Consider the following 27,952-nt stretch of genomic DNA (forward strand, 5'->3'; position numbering starts at 1 on the left):
AAAAACGACAATATATCGACTAGGGTACTTCACATATACATAGAAGGTAAGAATTCCCATGAAGGAAAGCGTGACCATACGTATTAGCGAGTAAATAACTCTAAATTTCCAATTGAAAGACCTTTAATTTTGAAGAAGCTTCCAGATCTACTCTGACTCAATCCCACCCTACCCCTTTGTTCGTATATTTCTACCAGTTACAAATTATGCCCTGTTTCATATATAGCCATACTTTGAGTTGAAATCCATGACACGTGCGGTAGCGTTAGGATGGGGGGTGCGATGCCTAAAAGTGATGTATGGGGGGATAGATTCATAGATTGAGCATGACGCATATGTTCGACTTCGTTTTAAATTTTGGGAAGTTAATAATTTCTGTTCGAGGCTCTGCAATGCACTCTCTGAATGCTCTGGCCACGATTGCCACGGGAGGAGTGGGTGTGGGCGGAGGTGGTGGGGGAGGGGGAGTGCCCCGACGACACAAAGGGAGTAGGACTAGCATGGGCGCATTCAATGGGGGAGGGGTGGTTGCAGGGGCTATGGGGGGAGGAAGCAGGCCCAGTTCTTTTCACAGCACCTCCAGAGATCCTACAGTCGAGGACTTCCAAGCAGAACTGGAAAAAGGTCTGGGATCAACATTCAAGTTTTTTATATCGGTTTTTCAGTCTGATTTTTCAGTCTGGTTTAACGTGGTCTGAAAACGTGTTGCGTCACAATTTGTTCTTTTCTTTTTCAAAGATGGAAACAGAAACAAAACTTTGATCAAAAATGAATAATTTATTGCCTTACTACACTCTAAAAAAAGTTCAAGATAATTGCAAGAAAATTTTTTGTTATTTCGGTACTGATTGCAATAAAAAGTTATTTTCAGGTAACCACACCTGAACTTGTTCAAGTAACAATTTACCTGAAATAAAGTTCAGGTGTGTTTCTGGTGCTTTTACACCTGAAATTGACCTGAACTTGCGATTACCTGAAAACGGTTCAGCTAAATTTACCTGAACTTTTTTTAGAGTGTACAGCGTAAAATCAAAGACTTGTGTGTTTTTGTTCCAACTTAGCTCCAAAAAAACCATCATTATAACAAAAATTGTTACCATTACCAAGTACATATAACAGTTTAATTTAGTAAAGTATGAATTTGTTCAGACGACACAATTCGGTACCGCCCTGAACCCAACATCCACTTGTTCCGCCAGCAAAGTGGAACGAGTGGTGGAATCGGATCCCACCAGCACTACCATTCCACCCGACGACTCCCTCGACCTTCAAGTCTCAACATCAACAGACACTCAGGTCTCAACATGGAAGACAGTATTTTAGAGGACGCACGAGAAAGTCCCACCTCTGATTATAACACGTGTTATGATGAGGGAGATAATAATGATCACGGACTGGGTCGAGATGCTTTGGGTGGGTGTATTTCACCCTCGACCACCTTCCCCACAACGATTCCGGAAACGGACGAGTTGGCCGCGGCTGAAGAGGGTTAGTTCATTCACTATTTTTTCATCAAGAGAAAAAGTTTACTAGAAAATGTATTCATTTATCATCTAAATTTTCATTTACCGAATCAACTGGATAGCTTCTTGCCAGCCTTGTGTCAGATCTAGGAGCTTTCCTACTTTCCAGGGTCAATGAATCACAGGGAAATGACGTAATAATTGGGTTAATTTGAGGTTGGCAATTTTTTTTCACTGCATTTATGGCGATTGTTACAAAAAATGCTAGTCAACCAGTTCTGAATCGTCCCTTGCTTCATCGAATGATAAATCCTTTTTGTGCTAATTCTGGTATTTCGTTCTTTACTTTTGGTTTACCTAAAAAAATTGGACGGCAGCTTGCCACTCCGCGACGGGTCTAGAAATCACTGGCCAAAAAAAATAAAATGATTGCAGTGAAATATCTTAGTCTCAATTTTAGTAATCGAACAAATAACTAAAAACTTACTCTTGCTCAAAATTTTTTGCCCACCAGTGGATCTCGGTTTCTTTGTTAAAAGTCATTTCTCTTCCACTGCTCCACCAGTCATCTGTTTTTCTTGCATTTAGTTACTTATACAAGAGTGAAAGAGGGGCGTATAAAACTATAAGCTATGCTATAATGCACTATTATTACTTTAATAATTCTACACGGTTATCTTATTTTTTTTACAGTGTACAACTGGATTTTGAGAAAATCCCAGTCAATTTTGAATGGTTATCTTGCATTTAAGGAAAGATGGCAATGCACAGATAGGAAAATAGTGTTATGAGAAAAATTTCTCATTTCAGTAACATTTGTCGCTGTTTTAAACGTTTTCAACGATGGGACATTTTTTTTGAAAATAAAGTAAGATATCCATTTTCTGCCAGAGTTTTGCTAGATAACCATTCGGTCTCGCATGGGGTAGCCACAGCTAATATTTTCAACATGCTTTTCCTATAGTTGAAATTTTTTCAATTCTTTCTTTTAAATGCTGAAAGTGTTTTTGTAAAAAAGTATTTTCCTTCAAAACGGCTTAAATTGTAAGATTTTTTAAAACCGATATTTTCAATCAGAGTGAAAATTCAGATCCGTCGAGATTTTGATAAGTGGTATAGTTTTATTTTCAATTTATGTGTAAACACGTTTGGTCTGTTGTCAAAAATGGTAGGTACAAGTAAATTTTTTGCTCTTAGCACGTTGCCCTTGTAACATGAAAACGGGTCATTGATAGCTTAGTGGAGCTTCTTTGAGTTATTTTATTTCACCTTTATAAGCATTTAGACCAAAAAACGCTCAAAAAGATGAAACGACTTGTGTACAGTGATGAAACCCTAGCTCAAAACTAATGCCAAATTTGCAAAGATTTACAAATTTTCGCTCGATAATGCCAAATTTGTAAAAATTTGCAAATTATCACTTCATAAGGGCAAATTTGCAAAATTTTGCAAATTAATGTTAAGTTTGCAAAAATTTGCAAACGAGGGGCCGAGTTCGTTCCGGTCGAGCTCTGCTTGAATTATCAATGCGGGTTATTTTCCTAACCATTTCTCAGAGATTGCCTAATTTAATTGAAAAATGTTTAAAGCACACCTTGTAAACGATTTGTGGGGTAAAATCACCCTACAAAGCCAACTGCGAACTATAAGAGGCGCAACTATTCAGACCTGTTTGCAAATATTTGTAAAATTAATGCATTATTTTACAAAATTTGCAAATTTCTTTATAAATAATTGCAAATTTGACATTTAGTTAAAACTAGGGAATGGTGGGCCAAGCAAATTTAAATCAACGATTTTACAATAGGACGCTATTATTTACACCTAACCAGCATCCGTTTAAAAGTGGATTTTCTGTTATGGATTTTGAACATCTGACAGTTCTCAATTGCTTGTTGGATTGTTTTCTGTTCCAAAACTACCAGCTTTGTTTTTTGGGTGATGTCCTGACTTACAAATTTAAAACTGATTATACTGTACATCAACCTTGTTCTAAACTCAGTATTTTTTGAAAATAATTTACAATTCTGCAGTTTGATTACTCTTAGTAGGTAGAACTGTAGGTTGAAAAATTTCTTTGGGATGATTTTTTGGTTGCTCATCTTAATTGGAAAAAAAATGATTTTTTCAGATGCAAATTGTACGGAGTTTAGCAACTCTTTTACGAAGTCTCACGACTTCAATTAATTTCTTAAAATTCTATCCTGAATTGGATTTTTTGGGAAATATAGTGTCCTGAGAAAAATCCGACCCAAGGCCTTTATGATCCTAATTTATAATTTAATATACATTAATTTTCCAATAATTAGTACCAAATCATTAAACAAGATACTAGTTCTGTACCACAATCGACTTTCTCTATTAGTGTAACGTGCACTTTTGTAAGTTGATAAAATTTTAAATTTGTAAAAATTGCTAAATAAGACAGGCATTTATCATCACAATATATTAAGAGCAGTCTCCCAGAGCAAAAAAAGATGAACGATGATGATGAGTGATGTACACGGACATTTTTGAAATGCAAAAGAAGATAACCTACATCTGATGACTATAATAAAACATAGAGATATTTTGGATTTTGGGAAGCCTCCAAAATGTTGGTGGTTAATTTGCTGTTTTTCTTCTAATTCCAAAAGCTTTTGTTTTATAAAGAACATTTAAAAATAGGTTTCTTTCATTTTCCAGTCTTTTATTCATACAGTCACCTATTATGCTTATCTCACAATGGTTTTTCATTTTTTGGTGCGTCAAAATCTAAAGATATTTTTACTATAGGTTTTGTTATCTTGACTTTTCAATGGATTTTTAGATTGTTTGATTTTTTTACATCTCTGAAAAAGTTATTGCAAACATTGGGGTACAGTTGGAAATTATCGTGTTGTTCGGAATTGAAAAATTTTCAAAAGTTTAATTTTGCAAACACATAGTCAGTACTCTAGGATCTTTTGTTTCAATTTTTTGCAATCTGCAATCATTTTTTCTCGATATATACTGAGACAAGAATGTTTAGTGAACTTACTTCACTTCAAATTTGATTGGTTTAATGATGAAGAAATTTTGAGTAGTCGGCCCATATATTTCGTATATTCCATAGAATATCTTTTGTGTACTGTCCCGGATCAATCTACTTCTTTTTATTTTGTATTCAACCAAACATTGTTTCATTTTCAAGTTTTTCACAGACTTCCTAGAGTTTTGATTTTATTTAAAAATATAGAACTGAAATTGGTAAGCTGCACAAAATTAAAAAAAAAACATTTCTGTTCGTGGTCTGAAGTTATTCTCGGTGTGATTCAAGGGGTGGAAAAAGCTGCAGCAGAATTAAATTTTTCAGAAAAACTTTGCAAAATAAATTTCAAAAAAAAAACAAAAAACAAATTAATCATTACTTTTGCTGTCCAGGTAGGTTTCCCGAGCACGCTATTTTCATAACGTGTGATTGACTTTTGCTTATGTTTTATTTCATCCCTGAAATCATTTCAATTTTAATTCTCATTGGTGGATTTCTGACTCCAACCGTTACATCGAATTGTCATTTTCACTTAATGTGTACTTTTCTCATTGATTTCTCATACCCTTCAAATCACAGACATTCCGTCATTTTTTAATCTATTGTTGTGGGCTGAGTGGTTTTTTACAGGTATTTCCCATTATACCTCCCCTCCTCCCCTTCCCCAACAAATACAGAAACATGGTGGTGTGGGCATATAACATATAACCCCATACCGAAAATATAACATAGGGGAGCTACAATATCGTTTGAGTGGGGTATATAAAATAGGTAATATGAAAAAGACCGGTTTCTTTTTCAACCCCTCGTATCGTGAAAGAGATCTTTTCCGTTTTTGTCCCCCCCCCCCCCCCCCCAGCTTAGCGGGTGCATATTATTTGCACCCCCCAGACGAACGTGTCAAAGTTTTACATAATGAATTACTATGTAGTAGCACGTACTCTGTAACTGGGGGTTGTATAAAGTACTCCGGGGGGGGGGGGGACGAACGGAAAATATTCCGTGAAAGTATCGGTTGTTCTGTAATTGTTCATTAAAAATGTACAAATGTCGGTTTAGTTCAGAAATGTAGAACGTGTTAATATGGCGGCGAAATAAGTTATTGCATGATACATCATTTCAAGGTGAGTTTAAGTGGATAAATTTGAACTTGAGTGTAGCTGTTGGTGTTTTGTCAGATGATATCAACAAGGAACCGCTTGTCCTTTTGGTTCCAGACAGCAACAACACTTACCAACAAACTAACAGCATACCCCCCACTAATAAAAATCAACAACAACAACAACAATTCAGGCGAACAGGTGAGAAAATACATGAAAGACAACCAAGGCCCTTGTCACGTGATCAACGACAGATCGAGAGGGTAACACGGGAAATTTGCTGTCATAATTGGCTTTAAACAAGTCCGAAAAAGCTGATACCATTAATTTGCCTATTTTAATAACCATAATTTGCCTCATTTCTAACCAGATTCTTTTCATCAGCTTAATGCCACCCATGCAAATTCTGTTTTAATGTCATATTTGGGTCATGTTTACGGATTTATGGATTAATATGTCACGTGTGCCTTTTCGATTCTTTTTGATTCTTTTATTGCTCTCGCGGATCTATTCTGTCCCCCCCCCCCCCACCAACTTAGTGAGCATAAATCTTTTATGACCCCCAGGCGCACGTGCTATTTTCGGATCTATTCTGTTTTAAGCCCCCAGTTACAAATTATGTGATTACGTTACTATGTAAGAAAATAGCACGTGCTCCTGGGTATCAAAAAAATTATGCTCACTAAGCTGAGGGGGGGGGGGGGGGGGGCAAAACAGAATAGATCCCTATTTTCTTACAAAGTAACGTGCTAAATAGCAACATATAGTTTGTAACTGGGGGTCATAAAAACACTGGGGGGGGGGACATAATAGATCCGCTCTCGCAACATCAATTAAAATTAAGGCAAAATGGATCATTGAACATCCTAGTCCACACTATAGTCGAACCCTTGAGGAAACTGGATGCGTTCATATTACATGACTATGATTAGTGCTGTTAAGAGCACGATCTTGGCAATTGGTCCCCGAAACAACCCACTAACGATAGCCAAAAAGGATCTATTCTGTTTTGCCCCCCCCCCCCCAGCTTAGTGGGTTTACATCTTTTAAGCCCCCCAGGTGCATGTGCTATATTCTTACATAGCTACGTGTTATATAACAACATCATTTGTGGGGCGTAAAAACACTGGGGGCCAAAACAGAATAGATCCGACAAAAAACAAAGTTAACACCAGATAGTAACGACGCCATGATTCAATGGCTACACTTTAGTAAAACTCTGCAATAGCTACTCATTTTCTCTGAATGACTTCTGGTTTTCCACAACAAGTGAAAAATCTTGGTAGTAGCCCAAATGCTTGCATTAGGAATACAGAAATTCACTGACTACTTGTAGAAGCTAAAACTGTTTCCTGCTCTTCCCACTCTCTCTTTAAAAGACCGCGATTAGGGACCAAATTTCTTCATTTTTTTGCTTGAAATATCAATTTTTTGAGGTTATCTCATAGAATAGTGATTAAACACAAAGCAATAGCTGTCAAACTCCTCCAACTTTTTTGGCCTTTTTTAATTTTCCGCCAAATTACTTACAAGTTGATTTTGCTACGATTATCTCAAAACCCAACCGCCAGATACCAAAATTTTTTAAGGCAGACGTTTTGAGGAGAGAAAAATTTACTTTTTGTACTCGTATGGGAGCAAAACGCACATAGCAAAAGTTTTTGCAAATTCTGGCAGGCAAGTTTTTTAAAATAGTCAGCCAGGCTAGCCACTCTATCAACTCACTTGAAATATTCACCGCGCTAAAAAGTAGTAACACAGAAATTAAACTTAAAACACCTAATTTTTTTAAAAGAGTGAAAAAACATATTTTGCAAAAATAACAAAAGCCAGATTGACAGCGTTTTTGATCGGGCCATAAACTAGTGGAAAAGCAAAGCTGCAATAGAAAAACTGTTTCAACTTTTGTTACATCTTAGCAATTTTGCATCCAGACGCTCATTGCTCAAGTTTTGACAAAAATTTCAAAAGGCAGCGTTTGGGAAAACTTTTATTCTTAAAAAGATTTTTCAAAAATACCCACTTAGAGCAGGAAAAAAACTTCGAGGTCGCAGCATCAGAACATAAAATATAAACAATAAACTGAATAGTTTTTTAAAATTTATTATTCAATGCTTGATGGCTTCACTAATTATCACACTTAATAGATTCCTGAGACTGTCATGTCTCAACAAAGCTATTCAAAACTCAAAATTTTTGATTTTTTCGAAATGCTTTTCACTTTTTTTCCAAAAATTCAAAAAAGGCAATTTTTTCACATATAGTAAATTCAAAAAGGCCAATTTTTTGTGTGAGTTCGCAGAGATTGTATTTTATGTTTCAGTTGCTAAAAAGTTGATTTTAAATGCTTCTGAGGTGAATAAAAAAGAAAAAAGTTTCCCTCATTCGCTTTTTTCTCACAAAATATTAAATTTTGCACAAATAACTATTATGCACAAATGTGGCTGTCGCTGTTTCCGCTGTGACAAATAGTACAAAATAAAATTTCTTTCGTCTCTCGAGTTTCCGATGTAAAATTTGTTTTATCTTTAAATAATTCAACCACAAAGATGACTTCAAAATCAATTGCTTAAGTTCTGCAAAGCTTTAAGCCATCTTAGATACCAACTAAAAAGAATTTTTAGTTGGTATAAGATGGCTTAAAACTTTGCAGAACTTAAGCAATTGATTTTGAAGTCATCTTTTTGGTTGAATTATTTAAAGAGAAAACACATTTTCACATTTTACATCGGAAACTCGAGACACAGGAGCAAAAATTAAAGTAATAATTTTTGCTTAAATTTTTTTGCAGTTCCCTAGGTAGGGAATAGGGGCACTTTCTAGAAGCCAATGTGATAATCAACAATTTCAAGAGCGACATCTTGAAATATTACTGTTGTATAACTGTTCAGGGTAGTCTAGCCCATACTTTTATACTTTTCGATTACTCCCCCCCCCCCCCTCGTTCCTGAGGGCCACTTTCTGTCAACATGACTCTTATATTCTCACCTTTTGTCAAACCAAAACTAACAATTAATTAACCTACCAATCATGAGTTGTTCATGTGTCCGATCTTGTTTTACTTTCTCTTTTCATACTTCTAGCTTGTTTGTAAACAATGTTGTTTATTCATGTTTACTATCATCTTTCAGAATAGTTTCAGATCACCATTGTTAAGTTTGATACTTTTCAGATATCACAAATGAATCAATTTTCTATATATGTGTTGCGTATGTTTTGTATATGTTGCTTTTCTACTTTCTATATCGATCCGAATTTGATAATAGTATTACGATTTAGTCAACGTCCACAAAAACAGTAGATTGCTTTCTCTTCAGTTGAGATTTTTAGTATCAGATTGAACCCTACCCGAGAAACATATAAAACGACCATTCCGTTTGCCCATTTTAGATTAATGCTTATTTCTGATTGGCTGACTGGTCAGACCTCAGATCTCGAACCTGATTGGTTCATGTTAAGACCTCAATTAAACCTGATTGGCTGTTGATGTTTAGAGTCAGTGTCGAAAGCCATGTTCAACTGGGGTCGACTGATGTCAATTATTTTCCTGAAAAGCATCGATAATTTCCTGGATGGGCTCTTTTCCCTCTCCAAAGACTACAGATATGTGGCCTACATTCTAAAGAGTGAACGGAAACGAACGAGGGAGAAATCTTTTATAGTAAGGAGCGAAGCGATTTTTTTACTAGAAAGTAGAAAAAATATTCCCTGACAAAATACAAAAAAAACTTTAATTTGGATATAAATTTACAATTAGTTTGCAATTGACACATACCATATGTGTCCGGACAAAACAGTCTCCAAAAGTTCCAAACGGCAAAACATTTCCCGGCAAAAATTACATACCACTATTCATTCCTGCTCAAAGTTATAGAATATTCAAACACTCACGTGCACATTTGAAAATGCCGAAAGTCTGCAGTGCCAGAGGTTAAAATGCCAGAAGTGGCTGCTTAGCCAGAAGTTAACTTCCGTTGAGTTTCGTCTATTTAAAATGTGCGCGTTTTGTGTTTTAAGCATGGTTACGTGACTCTGCAGAAGTCACGTCGAAATTCTGACTTAATATCTTGGAACGCTTCTCGGTTCTCGATAAACGTCAGAAGTTCTCAGAGACTTCAAGCAGAGTCACGTAACCATTACTTGGGGGAGCAATTGAAAATTATGGAGAAATTATAGAGTGCCTATAAAATATAAGCCCAAGTTTCATAATTTAATAAGGAAAACTGAAGAGGTGCGCCAGGGGTTTTATTGGACATATGAGGGGAAATTTTTAGCAAATGAGTTGTGCCCAATCGCCAATTGACCCCAGAAGCAGTACTGAATCATCTACCAGGGTCAAAACAACAGCTGTAAACAATAGCATCCCTAGCAACCAGTTGATAGTGCCACAGATGAGTTCTTCGGCCCAGTACTCGGAGTCTCTTTCGGCTTCCGTCTTCGAACCACTATCGCAACATACGCACCAGATCAGGAATCCAGCGAGACGAGGCTTGTACATGACATACACTGCCAGCAATGAACCAGTCCAATCTGACACGTATGTCCAGTATTGCTATCTCATGTATTTTCTCTGAACATTCTGATTATGCTATGATTCAGTGCTGAATTTTGTAGTTACTGTTTTAACTGTCTGATTCAGTGGAAAACTACCTGGTTAATGGGAAAGTAATATAGTAATGGTTTGCAATTTTTGTTAGCAGCAACAAAGTTCTGATTATGATCAAATATTTCACCTAATTAATGCTATTTTTGGATTAATTAAAATATAAACCGAATTTTTAAGATTACTACTTTTTGTAAAATGGGGCTTTTCTTTTTCTGATAGTTTCCGGTAAATGTAGTTCGACTAAACTAGTTTGTGAGTTATAATTAACCGAAACCTATTTTTCAGAGCTGAGGAGTTCTCGGAATTCGACTTGGGTCGCAACCTTCAGAATGCCTCCCGATTGAAGAAACTAGTGTTTGCCTGCTACTATGCCACAATAGCCCACAGTGAACTAATCTGCTACGCAATTATCATCCTAAACCAGTTGATATCTGCCTCCATCCTAGCCATGCCCCTGCCTATCATGGTGTTCCTCTGGGCAATGCTGTCTGTGCCTCGACCTACCAAGAGGTTCTGGGTCACTGCTATCACGTACACCGAGGTATGAAAATACCTGTAATCAAAAAAGGAAAAAAGAATGTTTTCCGTTTGTGCCCCCCCCCCCCCGCGCAGCTTAGTGGTGCATATTATTTGCATATATTTGGGGGGAAGAAACAGTTCTTTTTAAGCTTAAATCATTATAGTGGTAAATTTGAAGTAGTAACAATTACAACCCGGTCAAGTTTCTTTCATTTTGGTTCAGTTTTGTTCATTTCAGTCCCGAACCATTGATATAAACGTCAATCGTGTGAAACGTCTCTAAAACAATAAATTCTTTAAACAGTTTTAAATAAAAATCTTAAATTTTAAACTGTAATTTTCATGTAATTTTGAAGGCACGAAATATCCTTGCGCTTTAATTTTGGTCTGAACATATATAGAATTTTGGTCTGGGAATTCAACTTGCACACGCCGACCCGTGCAATTGTAGTTATTGTCGTGACGTATGAGAGGGTATAATTGGGTCATGTTTCAGCTGGTGGTGGTGATCAAGTACCTGTTCCAGTTCCAGTTCTACACCTGGAATAGTGAAGATGTGGCCCTGGCCAACCTAGAGGACCCCTTCTGGTGGCCCAGGATCCTTGGCATTGAGAAGAAGGACAACTATGCACACTGTGACCTCGCACTCCTTCTCGCACTATTCTTCCACAGATCCATTCTTAAGGTATGGATTTACAGGTGTCCCGATTTTTCCCCTTTTTCATCACAATTTTGTAACCCACCATCAGTTTACCCAGATTGTTTCACACCCTATAATTTCACCCGATTGATAATTTAAACCCCCTATAATGTGACCCAGATTATTCCAACCCGATTATTTCACCCCTTCTATCACCCCTATTTTAAACTTTTATTTACTTGGTAATATTACTAAATAAAATAATCATTTGCCCATGACTCAGCGGCCTGTAGGACTTGATATGAACCTATCATAACCGAACATCCGATCTGTCACCATCCGAACTATCACAACCTGTTAATTTTTCAACTTAATTTTGAGAAAACATGCTTGTAATGTTAATTAAAAAAGAAAAAAAAATTGAAAAACAAACTTTTTATTGTGGCGACGGTATCAGTATTTATTTGTGTCTCTGTAACAAATTCTTCTTTTCCTTTCTTGCTGCTTTTGTGGCCAATTCTTAATCCATCTTCATTGGTTAAGATAAGTAACTTTGTTCGAATTGTCAAATCGCAAAGTTTTGTTAATTTTAGTTCAATTTCATCAGCTTTTAGTTTTGCAACCAGAACTTACAGAAAACTTTAAGTGATCTTCTTTTTCACTAATTTCATTTTTAATGAGAAATTTTATCGTGACAATGTTACTCCAATCCAAGTTTGGATATAGTTTTCGGCGTTTTCTTAGTTTTAACATTATACACAAAAAGAGCTTTGAAAAGTTTAATGCGTTCATTTGTTTCAGATGCACGGTCTGTGGCGAGATGAGAACAGTCCTTTGATATTGAAGCAAGGCACCAATGACCCCACACCCACCAATGTGATCAACACATCCATCGCTGCCATCACACGCTCACCCTACGCTCCCCCTCCCCCACCTATGGGTTCTCCTGCTCCTAATCACACCAGCCAGACACCCCAGCCTGTGGGGGGAATGACAGATACTGTGCCTTCTTCGATTGACATGCGCCAACCGGTACACTTTTCAAATGGTTCAAAAAATGTCTCTGAATTTTATAGGAAATCTTACATTGATGCCCCAGTTATGTGATGTTACATTGCACGTTTATATGTGCTATAAACATTAATTGAGAGGTTTTGCACTTCCATGATTGAGAAGTCGATTATGTAAAGTTACTAATAAAGTCCAGGTGACAGTTAACTTTCCGCCTGTAATTATATCGTCGGCTAGGATAGTAACGGTCGGCTCAAAATGTTTTCGTAAGATCACAAATGGTCTTCTCTTCTCATTAGTTGGTCTACGACCTCTTGATATACAAATATGGTCGATGAACAGTTGTACTCAAATATGGTCAACCGCTACTCTTTTCATAAGTCCACCTACAAACTTTCCATAGCTAAAATAGTTGACCCAGTCTTTTCAAGAGTCTTTTTATCAAGCAAATTGTGCAATTTGTCAAATTGAGGGGTGCTGAGGCGTGAATTCTAAGTAATGGTTAAGTGACTCTGCTTGAAGTCACTGAGAACTTCTGGCGTTTATCGAGAACCGCGAAGCGATTCGAGATATTAAGTCAGAATTTCGAAGTGACTTCTGCAGAGTCACTTAACTATGCTTAAAACACGAAACGCGCACGTTTTAAAATGGCGAAAGTCACCGAAATTCAACTTCTGGCTAAGTAGCAACTTCTGGCATTTTGACTTCTGGCACTGCAGACTTTCGGCATTTTAAAATGTGCACGTGAGTGTTTTAAGCCTCCATAGATACAAATTAAAGAACCAATTACACACGAAACATATTGAAATGAGAGCAAGTGATTATTCAAAATAGGATTGTTGCTCAACGCAGTTATCAATGACATTCCCTAGGCCTAACATCTCCTTAAAAGTGCAAATTTAACAATGCCTGTGAAAGATAAATGAATGAACATAACGAGACAACCCAACATTATAATTACATAAAACAACAATCAAACAAACATCCTATCCTGTTGAGTGCTGTGGCTGGATAGTATTCGGGTATTTACAATGTTTGGTCTCCTTATTAGTTTTGTAACCCATTTTCACGAAAATCTATTTTAATAGTGTTCTTTTAATATCTGAATTATTTAGTGTCAGTTTTAAAATAAGCTTGTTCTGATTTAAGCAACTCCTCAAACCGATTAAATAAGACTATTTGTAAGAACTAGATAATTATTGTTCCGACCCCTCTTGAGAGGGGGGAGGAACTATATACTCAAATGGGTTTTTTTTTGTTCAGTCAATTTTGGCCGATCGACATATTCATCGTAGAGAATTGTGAGTGGTATCATTAGAAAGCCCGTCCAGCGTAGAATTTGGAATTAAAAAGATTTTTTATTTTTTGCTTTTTATAGGGAGTTATCGAAGTTTAAAATTCTGTGAATATTAGACGTATTTCATCTGTTTTTATTCTCATTTTGACCAAATTTTCGCCAATTTTGACCAAATTTTCGTCAATTTTGCTGAAATATGTTAAAATTGTTAACTGTAGTGTTATAGATTTTCTCTCTAAAGATAGAGGAGGGTTTTTGAATTGTTCGATACCAGTTTTTTGGCTAGAATTCAATTTAAATTTTTCAAAAATCAGACTTTTTTCGTCAAAAATGGGACCAAATTTGCTTTTTTAGCCCACTTGCTTTAAATTTGCTGAACGTAGAAACCTTAAAATTTTGGCCAGATTCTTCTTAGCTCAAAAAAGATTTCGTTATACTCTTGCTGGCTTTAAGAGTCTACTGGAATTATAATTTTGCCAATTTTTTGCAAATTTAATTTCGATAATTATACATAATGCATTATATATTTTTGGCAAACCGTAAAATTTTGTATAGAAATGATCTATTTTGTAACCATTTCAACCATTGAGAGTTGTGTTAGACGCGCAGCAACATCTGGGCAGATCTTGATCTCACTATGGATCCTTATGGTGAAAATTCTTTAGATTTAAACTTTTAAAAGATTCCGCCATGTAAATGTTTTTTATCCGCCATGTAAATGTTTTTTGATATCCGCCATGTAAATGTTTTTTAGGTAAATTGCGGAAAATAATTCCAAATGAGGGCTTAATTAATGACAGAGATTATTTAAAAAAAACGAGACCCAACGAGATTGTATTCTGACTTCAAAGTTAAGCTCATGCGTTTTATGGCTCTGAGAAATTGTTTTTGTAAAATTTTTATGGACTTCTTTCGTTTTTCTTTCATTTCTTATACTTTTTGTAGCCCAAGGAAAGTGTCCCCAATCAAAGATCCATTTCGCTTTTAGGAAGTATACTTGAACCTAGACATTTTTTCTGTTGTTATCTAATGTCTGATATGACTTTGAATATATTTGTTTTGAGAAAATATCGGTGGATTTTTGAACTTTGCCACTATTTATTCTTATTTCTCTCAACTTGGAGCGTACACTCAGTAAAAAGAAGCGGAAACTAACTTGCTTTGAGTTACAAAGTAATGTTGGTAACGGCTTTATATTCAACTAATTGTTTCTATATTTTGATACCACGCGTTTTCAGCTTTTCTTTTATTTTTGTTCATAATTGCATATTTTATGTTCATTTTGTTTCCTTGTCAAAATATCATATTATTGACGAATCAATTTAAGGCAGATTTTTTAGGAAATATACACAACGTTGGAAAAAGACGTTTCTTGATCTGCTAATTGTTTTTGTTTATCAGTTTATGCTTTTTAGGCGGAGACACAGTTATCTCGCAATACTGTGGGTTTTTTATTTTGCCTATGTTTGTCTTTCTTTTCGTTGTTGTGCGCCATATGCCCGATAGCGATAGATATTAATTGCTTCCCCAAGACGTATAAACCAACCTATTTAAATATTTCAATTTATAGCTGTTTGTTTTAATGACTTTTAGCTTAAATTTAAAAAAAAAAAAGGTTTTTTTTTTCAACTGTATCATTTTTGCTTTTATTTTTGTCACCACATAACTCAATCTCACTCATTAGAAGTCTCAATTAATTTTGTTGATGCAAACAATTTTTCGCGCTTGGTTATAGGTTGTGACTGATTGCTTTCACCATTTAGTTTCATAAAAAGTTTTCGAGATTTCTATACTGTTCAAATTTTTTGAGTTTCTTCTTGTTGTCATGTCTAAGTAATCCGTTGTATAAGGAAGCCTTGTTTACGTAAAGATGAAACTAAAAGGATGCGTTAGAGTTCTTGCAGGTAACATCTTATAATAATAGTGCCTTGAACAGTGTCATGTATAAATATGGGTTTTTGAGCTTCTTTTTAAATTAGTTTTTCGTTCAATTTGTTGATCAGTCCCTGTAAACAGATCACAACCCGTTTCCAGTGAGCTATAGCTTAATTTTTATAGCGGTTTTAGTTTCACAAATTTGTTTCTCGGCTTTGTTAATACTGTTGCTACGAGATTTCATAAAATGTTAGATTTTTATATATTTAAAAATTTCAGAGGATTTTTGGTTTATTTTTAAATTATCACAATAATCGTTGATCCTATTGGCTCTGAAATTTTTCTTAATCGGACATTGGCTAATGACAGGTCTCAATTGCTTTCAATGCTTCCAATGTAGATGTAAATGAACGTTTTAGTGCTTTCAGTTGATATCTAACTACATTTATAACCGTGAAATTAATTATTTTCAAAAGTGAAAAAGTATGTTTGAACTTCGCACCTATTTGCTCTTTATCGACCCGTTAACCGGTCGCATTGGAGACAGGTCTCATATCTTTTCTAATGTAGTATAGGTTAAATTATTATGTTTTGGTTTTTATCTGATGCAAGTTTGATTTTATGATTTTTTTATTATAGATATCGAGTTTTGGTCGTAAATAATGTTTGTTGTTTGGTTTTCATTATTGTTCTTTCTAGTAGTCTTATTATCAACAACTTTCATCGGCGCTCTAGCGTGGCATTATTGTATTTCATTGGATGTTTATTGAACGATGTGTATGTATTTGAAAGTTTTCTATCTCTTCATCATTTGGTAGCCAATTAAGTCAAGAATGTGGATGAGTAGGGTCGGAACATTATGTGCGTACGCACATTACCGAGCCTCCTTGTTACATTCAAGACACAGAGACATTTCTTATCTTTTCCTAAAGAAGCCGAACTTGGGACTGTTAATGATTTAAACTCTATTGTAATAGGAAAGCATTTTTTGCTAATTGAGCTTGAAAACAGGGAAAAACCATACTTTCTGTAGACAATCTAAGCTAAACAACTCGTGTTGTTTAGGACTTCACTTATATAGGGTAGCTTCCATATCAAGTTTGATCTGATTTGAACAATTGCTTATCTCCATTGAGAAACACATTGAGAAACAGTGCCCACTCAACCAATTTGGGTCGACCAATGGTCTACCCTAACTGTTAAGGTTGACATATACGTCTCCTTATACACAAAATTGGCCAAATGTGGTCTCTCTCTCTCTCTCTCTCTCTCTCTCAGCTAAGGCACTATTCACCCACCCAACAGAGCAATGTTTAAAATTTGTTTAAATTTATTAATAGCCGCGAAGCGATAGCGGCTATTATTGGGGACATCGTGGTTGTTTTACAATTCAAAGAATTTGAATTGTTTTGGTGCGCTGTGTTTTTTTTTAAGATGTGTTCACACATTTTTCAATGAATTTGATCGTTCAAAACGGGATAAACAGGTAAAGCCCAGCGGGCATTAAGTTTCATTAGAGGCCCAAAGTGGGCTTTAGTTGTCCTGCAAGTGCTAATAGTGGTGCAGCTGCTGGGATGGCCTTAACTTAAGGTTGAAAGGCCATTTTTAGGATTTTTTGGGCTCAAAATGATGCAATTTTTCATGTTTCTTTCGTGATTTTTTTGAGTTTTTTGTTTGATTAGTCTTAAGTTGAAGTTTTTAAAAGTTGATTAAGGTCCTTTGCGACACAAAATTGCTTGCAATGACCATTTTATGAGCTATAAGTTTTGGTAATACAAACACGAACTCGCAAAAGGATACTAATTTTTGCAATTTTTTTCAGGTTTTTTGAAATTTTTTGTCATTTTTTTGAGTTTATTAGCCCTAGGTGCCAAGAAATTTCCTCTAGAGGTTGTTAAAGAGTTTGAAGATAGATTGCTGGATAGTTTCTAGTGGTAATTGAATGGTTTTCAACTTTTTGCCATCATGAATTTTAGCATTTTTTGACAAACCTTGCAATTTTTTCATATTTTTTGACAATTTTTGTAATTATTCAAGTCCCAGGGGCCAGAAAAGCTCATTAGGGGTTGTATAATAAGTTACTGAAAAGTTTTTAATTGACATGGATTAGGTTTCAACTTTTGAATATCACGAATTTTAGCAATTTTTTTGACAAAATTCGCATTTGTTTCAGGTTTTTGAAAATTTTCGTCATTTTTTTCTGTTTTTCCAGCTTCAAGGACCAGGCAGTCTCCTTTAAGATTTGTTAATAGGGCACTTCATAGTTTCTTGTAACAATGGAAGGGTTTTTAACATTTTAATGTCTCGAAGTTTAGCATTTTTTGGATAAAATCTGCAAATTTTTTTAAGGTTTTCTAAAATTTTGGCAGTTTCTGATTTTCGTCTGTTCTCAAGTGCGAGAAAATCTATTCCACGTTCTGGTAAAAAGTTACTCCATGGTGTTTAGTTTCGATGGATTTGTTTTCAACAATCTAAGCTGTCGACATTTGGAAGTTTTTTGATAAAATTTGCAATTTTTTCGAGTTTTTTCAAAACATTTGTATTTTATATTTTTTCGTGTCTCAGTAGACAGGTAAACTCATCCAGTGTTTGATAGTATGTTATTAAATAGTTACTAGGGGCAATTGAATGGCTTTCAATATTTTATTAGAACGAGTTTCTATTTTTTGAAGTTTGAATTTTTTTTCTAAAAGTTATTACCTATCGATCTATGAGCCAATGAGTTTTTTAAAGCTTGGAATTGGGTTTCTGGGTAGCCTCTAGAGACACAGAAATGAATCTGAAAATATTTTATCACAATTTTTAGCAACATTTTCTGATAATTTGCTATTGATTTCTTTTCCTAATTTTTTTTTGTCTTTTTCGAGTCAATCGATCTTCAAGGGCCAATGAATATTTTTCAGGTCTTGCAGATATAATACTGGACCGATTTCAGACAGAAAAATTGATTTTGAACATACTTTTGAAATAAGTATGTTTATGTTGGAAAAATTTTGCCTTAGGTTTAAAAGCTTCGAGTTTTAGCAATGAGTATATTTTGTTTAGTTTTGATTCTTTTAGTTTCTCAAATTTTTTGAGAGGATTTTGTATGTGTTCTGGCTCGCATTGTTCAATTGACTTGCTGGTCAGGTAGAGAACGTCTGAGGTTTTCATTCAATTCTTTGAATTGTATTTCAGGAATTGTCCTGCTATGTTTTTTAATTCGTCGTCTCCATCGATGATTCTTACGACCTGACTTCTTGGAATTGCCTTTTTCAACGACTTCAGTGACTTCTACTGCTTTGCAGTTAAAATTTGTGTACGTAACGTCATTTTTGCTTTAGGTCAATTGCGTGACTTACCTACACACAAATGATTTCTGAACTCACTTATGGAACTTTAAATTTTATGAACATTTACTAGTTAAAGATCAATACTGTGCATCTTAGTAGTACCAAACTTATATGCCCTAATTCTTCCCTAGTTTTCGATTCCGAATATCAATTTTGAAAAAGCTCTTTTAGGGTTTTTCCTTACAGACTTTATGTGTCATAAATTTGACAGTCCGAATCTTACCCAAAAAGTCTAGTGGTCTTTTAAAGGACTGGTGGTCGATCTTTCTATCTTATTTCTTTAGTTGTTTCAATTCATGAAAGGCCACGAGCATCTATCGCGGCTATTTTCCGGCAATCTGCCGGCTATGTTTTAAAATTTACTTAAATTTTAAACAGAACAAAAATTTAATTTTTTTCGTTAATGACCAGAGGAAGATATGCAATTCCAATTTGAATGTTGTGCGGTTTTGTATCTTTTTTTTTGTTTTCAAAACTATTATTTAGGCGCTCTCTCTTTTTACATTGCAAAGATTTTGGGTTGTATTGGAGCGCAGTATTTTTCTGAAGATCTTTTCAAATTATTTCATGCATTTTGAGGTCAACTTGTAGAATTGATTGATTTTGGTCGCACCGAAATGGTTTTGCGGCGCGAAATTTTTCCACTTTGATTTTAAAAGTACACTGATAAGATGCTGTTTGAATCAAAAATTGCTATCTCTATTGTGATTTCGTTCGCATGCGGCAAATTGGCTTCTGGTTTTATGAATTTTTAAAAAATTTTCGATTGTTTTTAAATGTTTTTTTCGAATCAATTCCTTGTCATTTTTTGTACGTCACTTGTTTGTTTAATCATTGAAAATGTTTTGAATTTTTGTTCAAGACGTGTCCTGCTATTTTTTAATGTTCATTTAATTTTTTTGTTGTGATACATAAGTCACGACGTTCATGCTTAGCTTTTGATTTACCTTACTCACTGTTTCAACTGAATGGAATTCAGAAATCAAGCAGCAAACTACGCAAATACGGTCAAGATCAAAAAAAGCGAAATCAAATGAAACGGCCTTAACCGATAACGCCCGGGCACTGGGACTTAATAATTTGGTATTAAGTTAATGCATTTAACTATCGAAGTTCCTTAGAGCATGCCGATTAATTTTTGTTCCGACCCCCACTTAGGTGGGGAGGAGGAACTATATACTCAACTGGGTTTTTTTGTTCAGTCAATTTTGGCCGATCGATATATTCATCGTACAGAATTGAGAGTGGTATCATTGAAAAGCCCGTCCAGCTTAGAATACGGAATTCAAAAGATTTTTTTGATTTTCGTATTTTTACAGGGAGCTATCGAGGTTTAAAATTTTGTGAACATTTGACTGTTTTTGTTCACATTTTCAGTAATTTTTGCTAAAATTTGGCACAATTTCGCTGATGTAGTTCAAAATAAGTTAAAATTTCTAACGGCAGAGTGCTGTTGTTACCGTTGGAGATAGAGGAGCCTGGCTGAATTGTTTGATTGAAGTTCTTTTTGGCTAATATTTTTGATAAAATTTTCAAATTTCAAACTTTTTTAAATCAAAAATGGCACAAAATATGCTTTTTGGTCCATTTTGATAAAATTTGCCAGACTTAATGACCTAGAAACCTTAAAAAAGACTTCATAATCTCAAAAAGAGCGCTATATGCAATTAGGCGCCGTATGAAAGCCTTCTGGAATTTAAACTTTTCTGGTTTTTTTGAAGATTTAACTCTATAATTATACAAAATGCATCGTTCTTTTATTAAAAAAATTTGGAGAAGTCCACGCAACAATAGGTTTAATTCAAAAACACGTGGAACACCTGGTCAGTTTGCTGGGCGCGCGACAAAATCCGAGGTTCAACAATATCATGTATTCTTGGAATCAGAGACTTTATGTTTTTTTTTGATGCTGCCTTTTTTCAAAATATTTTGCCTTTATTTTTTTAATGTTGATTACTGACAATTTTTTTTCATGGCTCCGTTAATGACAGCTCCAAATTACGTAAATTTGAGGTCAAATGTAGATACAATTTATTTTCAGAGAACCAAAGTGTTTTTATGGCTTTGAGGAGGAGCTTTAGTAAAAATTAACTGAATTCTTGTCTTTTGCCTTCAATTGTTATTCTTTTGGCAGTCTGATTTTTGATTTTAGCCACTCAAAGATCTAAATTTCTTCTGTAAGAGGTGCAAACGAAATGTTTCTATTCATTCGGTTGTTGAACCTAATGTCTCTTATGTTATTGAATGTGTTTGCTTTAAAGAAATTTCTGTGATTTTTTGAACTTGTCAGTATTTTATATTATTTTAGTCAACATTTTGTTTATTCTCAGTAAGTACTGGTCAATCTTTCCTCCGTATAGAGTACAAACTAATTTTGAGGCCGATTATTTTAGCAGAAGGTTTTCTTGCTTTTTGTAGTACGAGTTTTCATACAAAAATTTCCTGTTTTCGTGCTTAATTTCCCATTTTTTATGTTGTTTATGTTTCTTTTGTAAATTGTAACATTATTCAACATTCTAACTCAATAAAACCTTACACCATTTGAAACTGAACATGTTTTTTGTTTTCGTAGCATATGGATTGAAGGGCTGCGACACCGTTCTCTTGCAGAAATTGGTAGAGTTTTATATTTTCGCCCGTTATTTATTGTTAATTTTTGCCGTCATATGCCAAATATTGTGTAATTAAAGGTCTCAGTGGCCAACTGTAGATAAACAAATGAACTTAATAAGTGATATCGGTAAATAGCTAATGGTTGTTTTGACTTTCGGTTTAAATTTTTAAATAAAAAAGTAATAGTGTTCTTCAACTTATTCTTTTTGTTCTGGTTTGCGTTTTTTTTCGTTTTATACAATGTTGTATCATTTTTGTAACTTAACTTCATTATTTAGAGCTTTTTTAAATGTTTTGTTGAATCAGACAATCATTTTTTTGTTGTTTAAAGTTTAGATACGTTTCAGTTTTTGTGATTCTTTTTGTTGTCATTTTAAGATTTTCATTTGTAACATATGGTTTGGTGGGCTGCGACACCGTTCTCTTGCAGAAATTGGTAGAGTTTTTATTTTTGCACTGTGTTGTTGTTAATTTTCGTTGTCATATGCCAGATATTGTTTAATTAAAGGTCTCAGTGCCCAACTATAGATAATTAAAATAACTTAATAACTGATATCGGTAAATAGATAATCGTTGTTTTGACATTCGAATTAAATTTCTAAAAAAGGGTAATACCATTCTTCAACTTATCACTTTGTTCTGGTTTGCGTTTTTTTCTGTATTTTACTTTGTTGTATCATTTCGTAATTTAGCCTCATTTTTTAGAGCCCTTTTCAATGTGTTGTTGAATCAAACAATAATTTTTCTGTTGTTTAAACTTTTTAAATGATGTCTTCAGGGCTTAGACAATTTGTATCAGAAGAATTGTGTGTAGATACTTTTCAGTTTTTGTGGTTCTTTTTGTCATTTTGTGATAGTCGTTTTACAAAAAGACGTTATGATGATCAAAAGAGACGCAAAAGAAGATGTCAAATTCTCGCGGTTAATAAATTATAAATTTAATAGCTTCAAAACTGTGGTTTTGTAAAGTTGTTGGTGAAACTTATTAGTTCAGATTGTATTTAATGTTATTTTATAGTCTTATGATTTACTCTCATTAATAACAGTCGCAATTAGTTTTCTGAGTAGTTGCAATACAAACTGTCTACTCTATTAGTTGAAAGCTTTTGCTGGCTATGAATTTTGAAAATAATTGTTAGAGATATGAATTTTGAAAATAAAAGAGATAGATTTTTGAGATCTGCCAATTTCATTTGTGTTAAATTGTAGCTAAGCCTCTCTATATACAATTCACATCATTTATCTATTTAATACAATTTACTCTTCATTACGTTTTTGTTTTCCTCAACTGGTCTTTATTCTTGGAACAACCAGTTTTCATAAAACCAATTTTCATGATTTTGCATATTTGCCCCTTTTTTGTAGGTTTTTGTTTTCTTTTCACAGTATCACATTAATGGGCGTCAATTGACTTACAAAGGTTGTAAACTGCAAAAATGCAAACGAAGATTTTTGGTTTCAGTGATCACCTTAATATTTAATTGATTGGGGGGAGATCGTTTTCGTGCATAATTTTTTGTGCAAATTTTTTGTGCAAATTTTTAGTTTTTGCCTGCTCTTGTCGTTTTTTTGTAGTCGCATGACATATCCTGAATAATGAAAGGGCTCAGTCGCTCTCTTTTGAGTACTAAAAGACTCTCAATGATTTCATTTGATGCGTAATGTTTCTAATCAGTTTGAATTTAATCCTTTTTTCAAAAAAAAGCAATGTTTTAATAAACTTTGCCCCTTTGCTCATTTCTAGTCGACTTGTTGCCCAGTCGCTTTGAGGAAAAGTCCCATATTTTAATCCAAAAAAGTGCCGATTAATCTGCGGAGTATAAATTTTATCTGATGCCATTTTGATTTAGTTATTATTGGTTTTCAAAAAAATGGACAAGGAGTTTTGGTCGTAATTAATATTTGTAACTATTTGATTTTTATTGCCGTCTTTTCTGGTAGTCATATTATGGTAGCCGCAGGTCTCATAGGCCCTCTAGCGTAGATTGTTTTATTCTTTTACTAGTTTGTTGTTGAACGATATGTTGATATGTTAATTTTTTTAATCTCTTCCTCATTTGGTAGACAATTAAGTGAAAAATGTAGATGAGCGGGGTCGGAACTTAATGTGCGAACGCACATTACCGAGCCTCCTTGTTATTATTATAGTTTTATTGTGCTCCAATTTAGAGACTGAAACCCCCCGAGTTTTTGATCTAAAGGAACTGCAGACCGAGTTAGAACACTTTTAACGCTTAGATACAAAATTCATTGTCATCAATTTATATCTTCATTGTTCCCTTACTGTTTGAGTGCAAACATCATGGGGCTCGACGGTGGCTATTTTCCGGCAATATGCCAGTTATGTTTAAAAGTTTACATGTTGGTGTTGCTACTAACATGTCACACCCGTTTGAATGACGAACGTCCCAATTTTGTACCTAGGGCGCAAAATTCTCCCTATCCAACTTTCCCTATGGAGGAGGAGGTGGTGTGGGGAGGGGTGCCGAACGGGGATCGAACCAGGGCCTTAAGGGATCCACAACTGTGTCCGCCACTGTCACCGACTTGACACCCGGATCAGGTCTAATGCAGAAAAAGAAAAGCCCGTTTGACAACCTAAAACGCCTCAAACACTGTAAGTTATGAGTAATCTTTATATTTAAATATTTAATTATTAAACTGAATTTTAAAATTATCCACAGATTTTGTTCAAGCTTTTATCAGAAAAAATGGCATAATTTAATCCACTCTAATAATTTCCAAAATGATTCAAAAAGGACAATTTCAGTGGTTTTGATATTTTTACTCCAACCTGTAAACTTTACAAGTTATAGTAAAACAAGGAGGCTTGGTAATTAGCGTTCACACATAAAGTTCCGACCCAACTCATCTATATTTTTGGCATAATGTCTAACAAATGAGGAACAGATAGAAAAACCCAAAAATTTAAATATTTTTAAAAAAAATTTATTTAATGAAAAAGATCGCCTCACACGCAAATAATTCAGTGGAGTAAAACAAATGCCGCATTAGATTGATGAGTTCAGCCATTATTAGGAAATTAAATCAAGATGAACAACTAATTCAAACAACAATAACATCAAATATTGATTACATCCAAAATTTTATTCCCATTTAAAAAAAACCGTAATAACAAGGTCAAATAGCGTCAGATAAAACTGAAACTAAACAAAATAAAATGTTATTCACCAGACAAGATATGAGACCACTTCATATTAAGGCTCAATAACAATTAGACAAAAGCAGCAACAAAAACAGCAAAGTTAAAAAATTGGCTTCCATTTTTAAAAACAATTAATTTCAAAGTAATTAAAACCATTAGATAGCAGGTGAAAATATCCATCATGTTTATGATCATGTGCGCTTGTATAGCTGGGCACAAACACCTGTCATTATTCATTTTTTTCACAAATAATGAAATCCGTCAGCTATCTAATCAAATCAGAATATAGACTGATTCATTCCTCCATGAGAAGCTAATGACATCTGTCAATATCCAGAAAATTTCATACAACTAAAAAGACAAAGTAAATACTCCAGTTAAAGAAAAATGTAGAAAACTCAGGTAGTCTTCAAGAAAGGGTTGTCGAACCCGTTAAAACAAAAATCTACGCCTTAAAGACCTTTATATGTTCAGTTGTGCTTTATTTTGATTGCAAATAATGAAAAACGTGAACTGTCAATGATGTGATAATTTGACAAAACAAGAAAAATCGTGAAAAGCAGGCGAACACCTAAAAGTAAAGTAGAAAAATGTGACATCTAGTAAAGAAAGCCATAACTTAACGTATAAAACTAAAAAAAGGTTTTAATCCAGTAGAAAGAAAAGGAAGAAGAAACAATTTTTCATTACTGACTCTAGTTCAATAGTTCAATGAGCCATTGCTAATTGGAAAATCAAGTATTATTTAAAGTCAAAACGACCACAATCTTTCGAGTCAATGAAATTGTTATATTAATTTGGAATGGATTAGGAAGCCAATTAGACCAATCAACAGTGAGCTTTGATATGAATTTTTCTGTTCCTTAATCAACATATAAAGATCGTTTTTTTAAAAAAAAAGACCGACCGACTGATAACAATCCGAAATATTTTTGAATTGTAACAACCCAAGATTGGACCAAAACTAGCCTTGCTGTTGCTGTTCGTCCATTAAGATCACTTAATTGTCTCGAATGTTATAGATATAGCTAATTTGTTAGTTAAAAGACCAAAAATAAAGGCTAGCTGCGTTTTTGATTATCATAGAGTAAAGTTTACAAAAAACGGCAAAATTTTATTTCCAGGCCACTCTCATTGGAATGACTAGCTCCCTTGGTGGTTTACAATGATTGTGTTAGTTGTTTTTGGGTGTGTGCTTCCGGCAAATTTAACCTTAATCAAAGTGGACTGAAAAAAAATTATTTCGGGATATTTTTGATGAAAAAGACTAATTTTTGAAATATTTAGCCTAAGTTTTAGCCAAAAAATTAATTCAATGCTTTTCTTTATTTAAAAAGAAAGTCAACAGTTTCATTTTTAACAATTTTTACATATTTTAACAAAATTGACCAAAATTTCAGGAAAATGTGAATAAAAATAACACAAATCGGTCTAATATTCACAAGAATTTAAACCACGATAACTCACCCTAGAAAACAACAAAATTCAAAAAAAATCCTTTAATTCTATATTCTACGCTGGACGGGCTATGTAACGATACCACTCACAACTTACTACGATGAAAATATCGATCGGTCAAAATTGACTGAACAAAAAACCCATATGAATATATAGTTCCTCCCACCCCCTCCCCACTTTAAGAGGGGTCGGAACAAATATCAAAACTGCTGAAATTAACTTACGAGAATTTCATCAACTTTATCAGCAACGTAAGTAATGTATCTTAGCTGTTGCTATTATAAAACTTTAACTGACTTTAGATTGTTTTTTTTAGCTACCGGCTATTTTAAAGATCATCGTTGATTTGTTTGCATTTGTTTAGTTTTCGGTGAGTAATTTCAAATTCAAATTGGCTCAATTTCAAAATTTGAAATGGCTTGTGAGAGAATATTACTAATTTACTGCTAGATATATTATTAGTATAGAAACCACTAAATCAGGTTGTAAAACAGGGAAATCAATTTGTAACTAAAGCACAAAAGAGCGATTCTTATTTATGCTGTCCTTTTATTTAATGAGGAATTAAGTCTATTTTGAAGATTTTTGATTAATTCGGACCTTTTCAGCCAAACTTTCCTTCTTCGATCATAAAATATCATTTTAAACAGATATTACGAAATAATAGTAACTACTTTCTATACCAAAGGGCATTGAATAAATTTCTAAAGAAGAAAGGATTTTAAAGCTGATTGAAAAGGCTAACTCCAAAGTCACAAAACTGAGAAGAGTAACACGCACAAGAAAATTATTGGCAAGATTTACCATATTTAGTATGATTCTGATCAAGCTATTAATTTTCGGTTCACCGGGATACGAGAAACGAATGCACGATTTTCAGCGATCAAGTAATTTTATTGATTAATTAATGCTACTTTTAATGTTTACAAATGTATCAATCTCTGAACAGTTAATGGGTCTTTCCTATTGTAGTTCCCCTCCCCCTCCCCCCTCTTCCCTATTCAGCCAAGAAATTATATCCCCATTGTTGTATATTTGCGGCAATGGGAATTATAGCTAATATGACGGCCAAGTTGTGGAGTGTGTGTGTGTGTGTGGGGGGGGGGGGGCAATAATGGTAAAGACCCAACGGAAGTTTAAAAAACATATTCCACTCTTACTTTTGAAAGCCTGTTGTTGGATAAGTTAAGTAATTGAGTTAATGGTTAACTTATCCTTTCGATATTAACTTATTAATCTATTAATGATCTTTTCAGCCCACTCTCAACCCGATTCATTCCAAAGTGTGATTGACCATTCAGACTTATCCTTAGCCGCTTCCTCTTCTTTCCAAACTGGGGGTGCTAATTCAAGCATGGAAGAACTGACCTCAACCCCGAACCTTCTCTTAACTTCCAACTCCACCGGAGACCCTGCCACTAGTCCGCCTCCACCTCCACCCTCATCATCGGCAATGATAACCACATCTGAACACCAGCAGTCACCATTTGACCACTCGACGTCAGCGGAACCGAATGTGCTCTCGGGGTCCTTGTCTCCCAACTCGGATCTCTTCATTCGTGCAGTTGACAACCCCGAGAACGCAGAAGTAGTTGCATCGGAACCAGCGTCATCAAGGGGTGCCAATGTTGTGGGGGGACCTAATGTGGGCATTGACAACACATTGTTTTCGGCCATTCAAAATCGGTCCAGGCACGAAAGTTCATCGTCCAATACGAGAGACGATAAACACTCTCATGGTAAATTATGGGAACAACTTCCTTTTGCTGTAGTTAGACGATTTGCTTACCAGTCATTTTTTTACAAATCAAAAAAAAAACCGACGGCCAGGGGCCATTTTTTGTTCCGACCCACTTTAGTGG

The 27,952-nt window shown here is 34.6% G+C and overlaps 1 protein-coding gene across 1 annotated transcript in view; it reads left to right on the plus strand.

Moving 5' to 3' along the window:
* LOC142344958 (piezo-type mechanosensitive ion channel component 2-like) overlaps positions 1-27,952 on the plus strand; it is a 107,132-nt gene that overhangs the window by 52,926 nt on the left and 26,254 nt on the right. The window contains exons 10-19 of the mRNA XM_075397042.1: positions 385-624; positions 1,150-1,488; positions 5,652-5,774; positions 9,068-9,234; positions 9,848-10,110; positions 10,465-10,720; positions 11,195-11,383; positions 12,140-12,370; positions 23,891-24,083; positions 27,347-27,829. Of these exons, the coding sequence (XP_075253157.1) occupies positions 385-624; positions 1,150-1,488; positions 5,652-5,774; positions 9,068-9,234; positions 9,848-10,110; positions 10,465-10,720; positions 11,195-11,383; positions 12,140-12,370; positions 23,891-24,083; positions 27,347-27,829 (2,484 nt within the window). The remainder of the gene's footprint in view (positions 1-384; positions 625-1,149; positions 1,489-5,651; positions 5,775-9,067; positions 9,235-9,847; positions 10,111-10,464; positions 10,721-11,194; positions 11,384-12,139; positions 12,371-23,890; positions 24,084-27,346; positions 27,830-27,952) is intronic.

Source organism: Convolutriloba macropyga, chromosome 8 (genome assembly GCF_964194025.1).
Source record: "Convolutriloba macropyga chromosome 8, txConMacr16.3, whole genome shotgun sequence".
Taxonomy (NCBI): Eukaryota; Metazoa; Xenacoelomorpha; order Acoela; family Convolutidae; genus Convolutriloba; species Convolutriloba macropyga.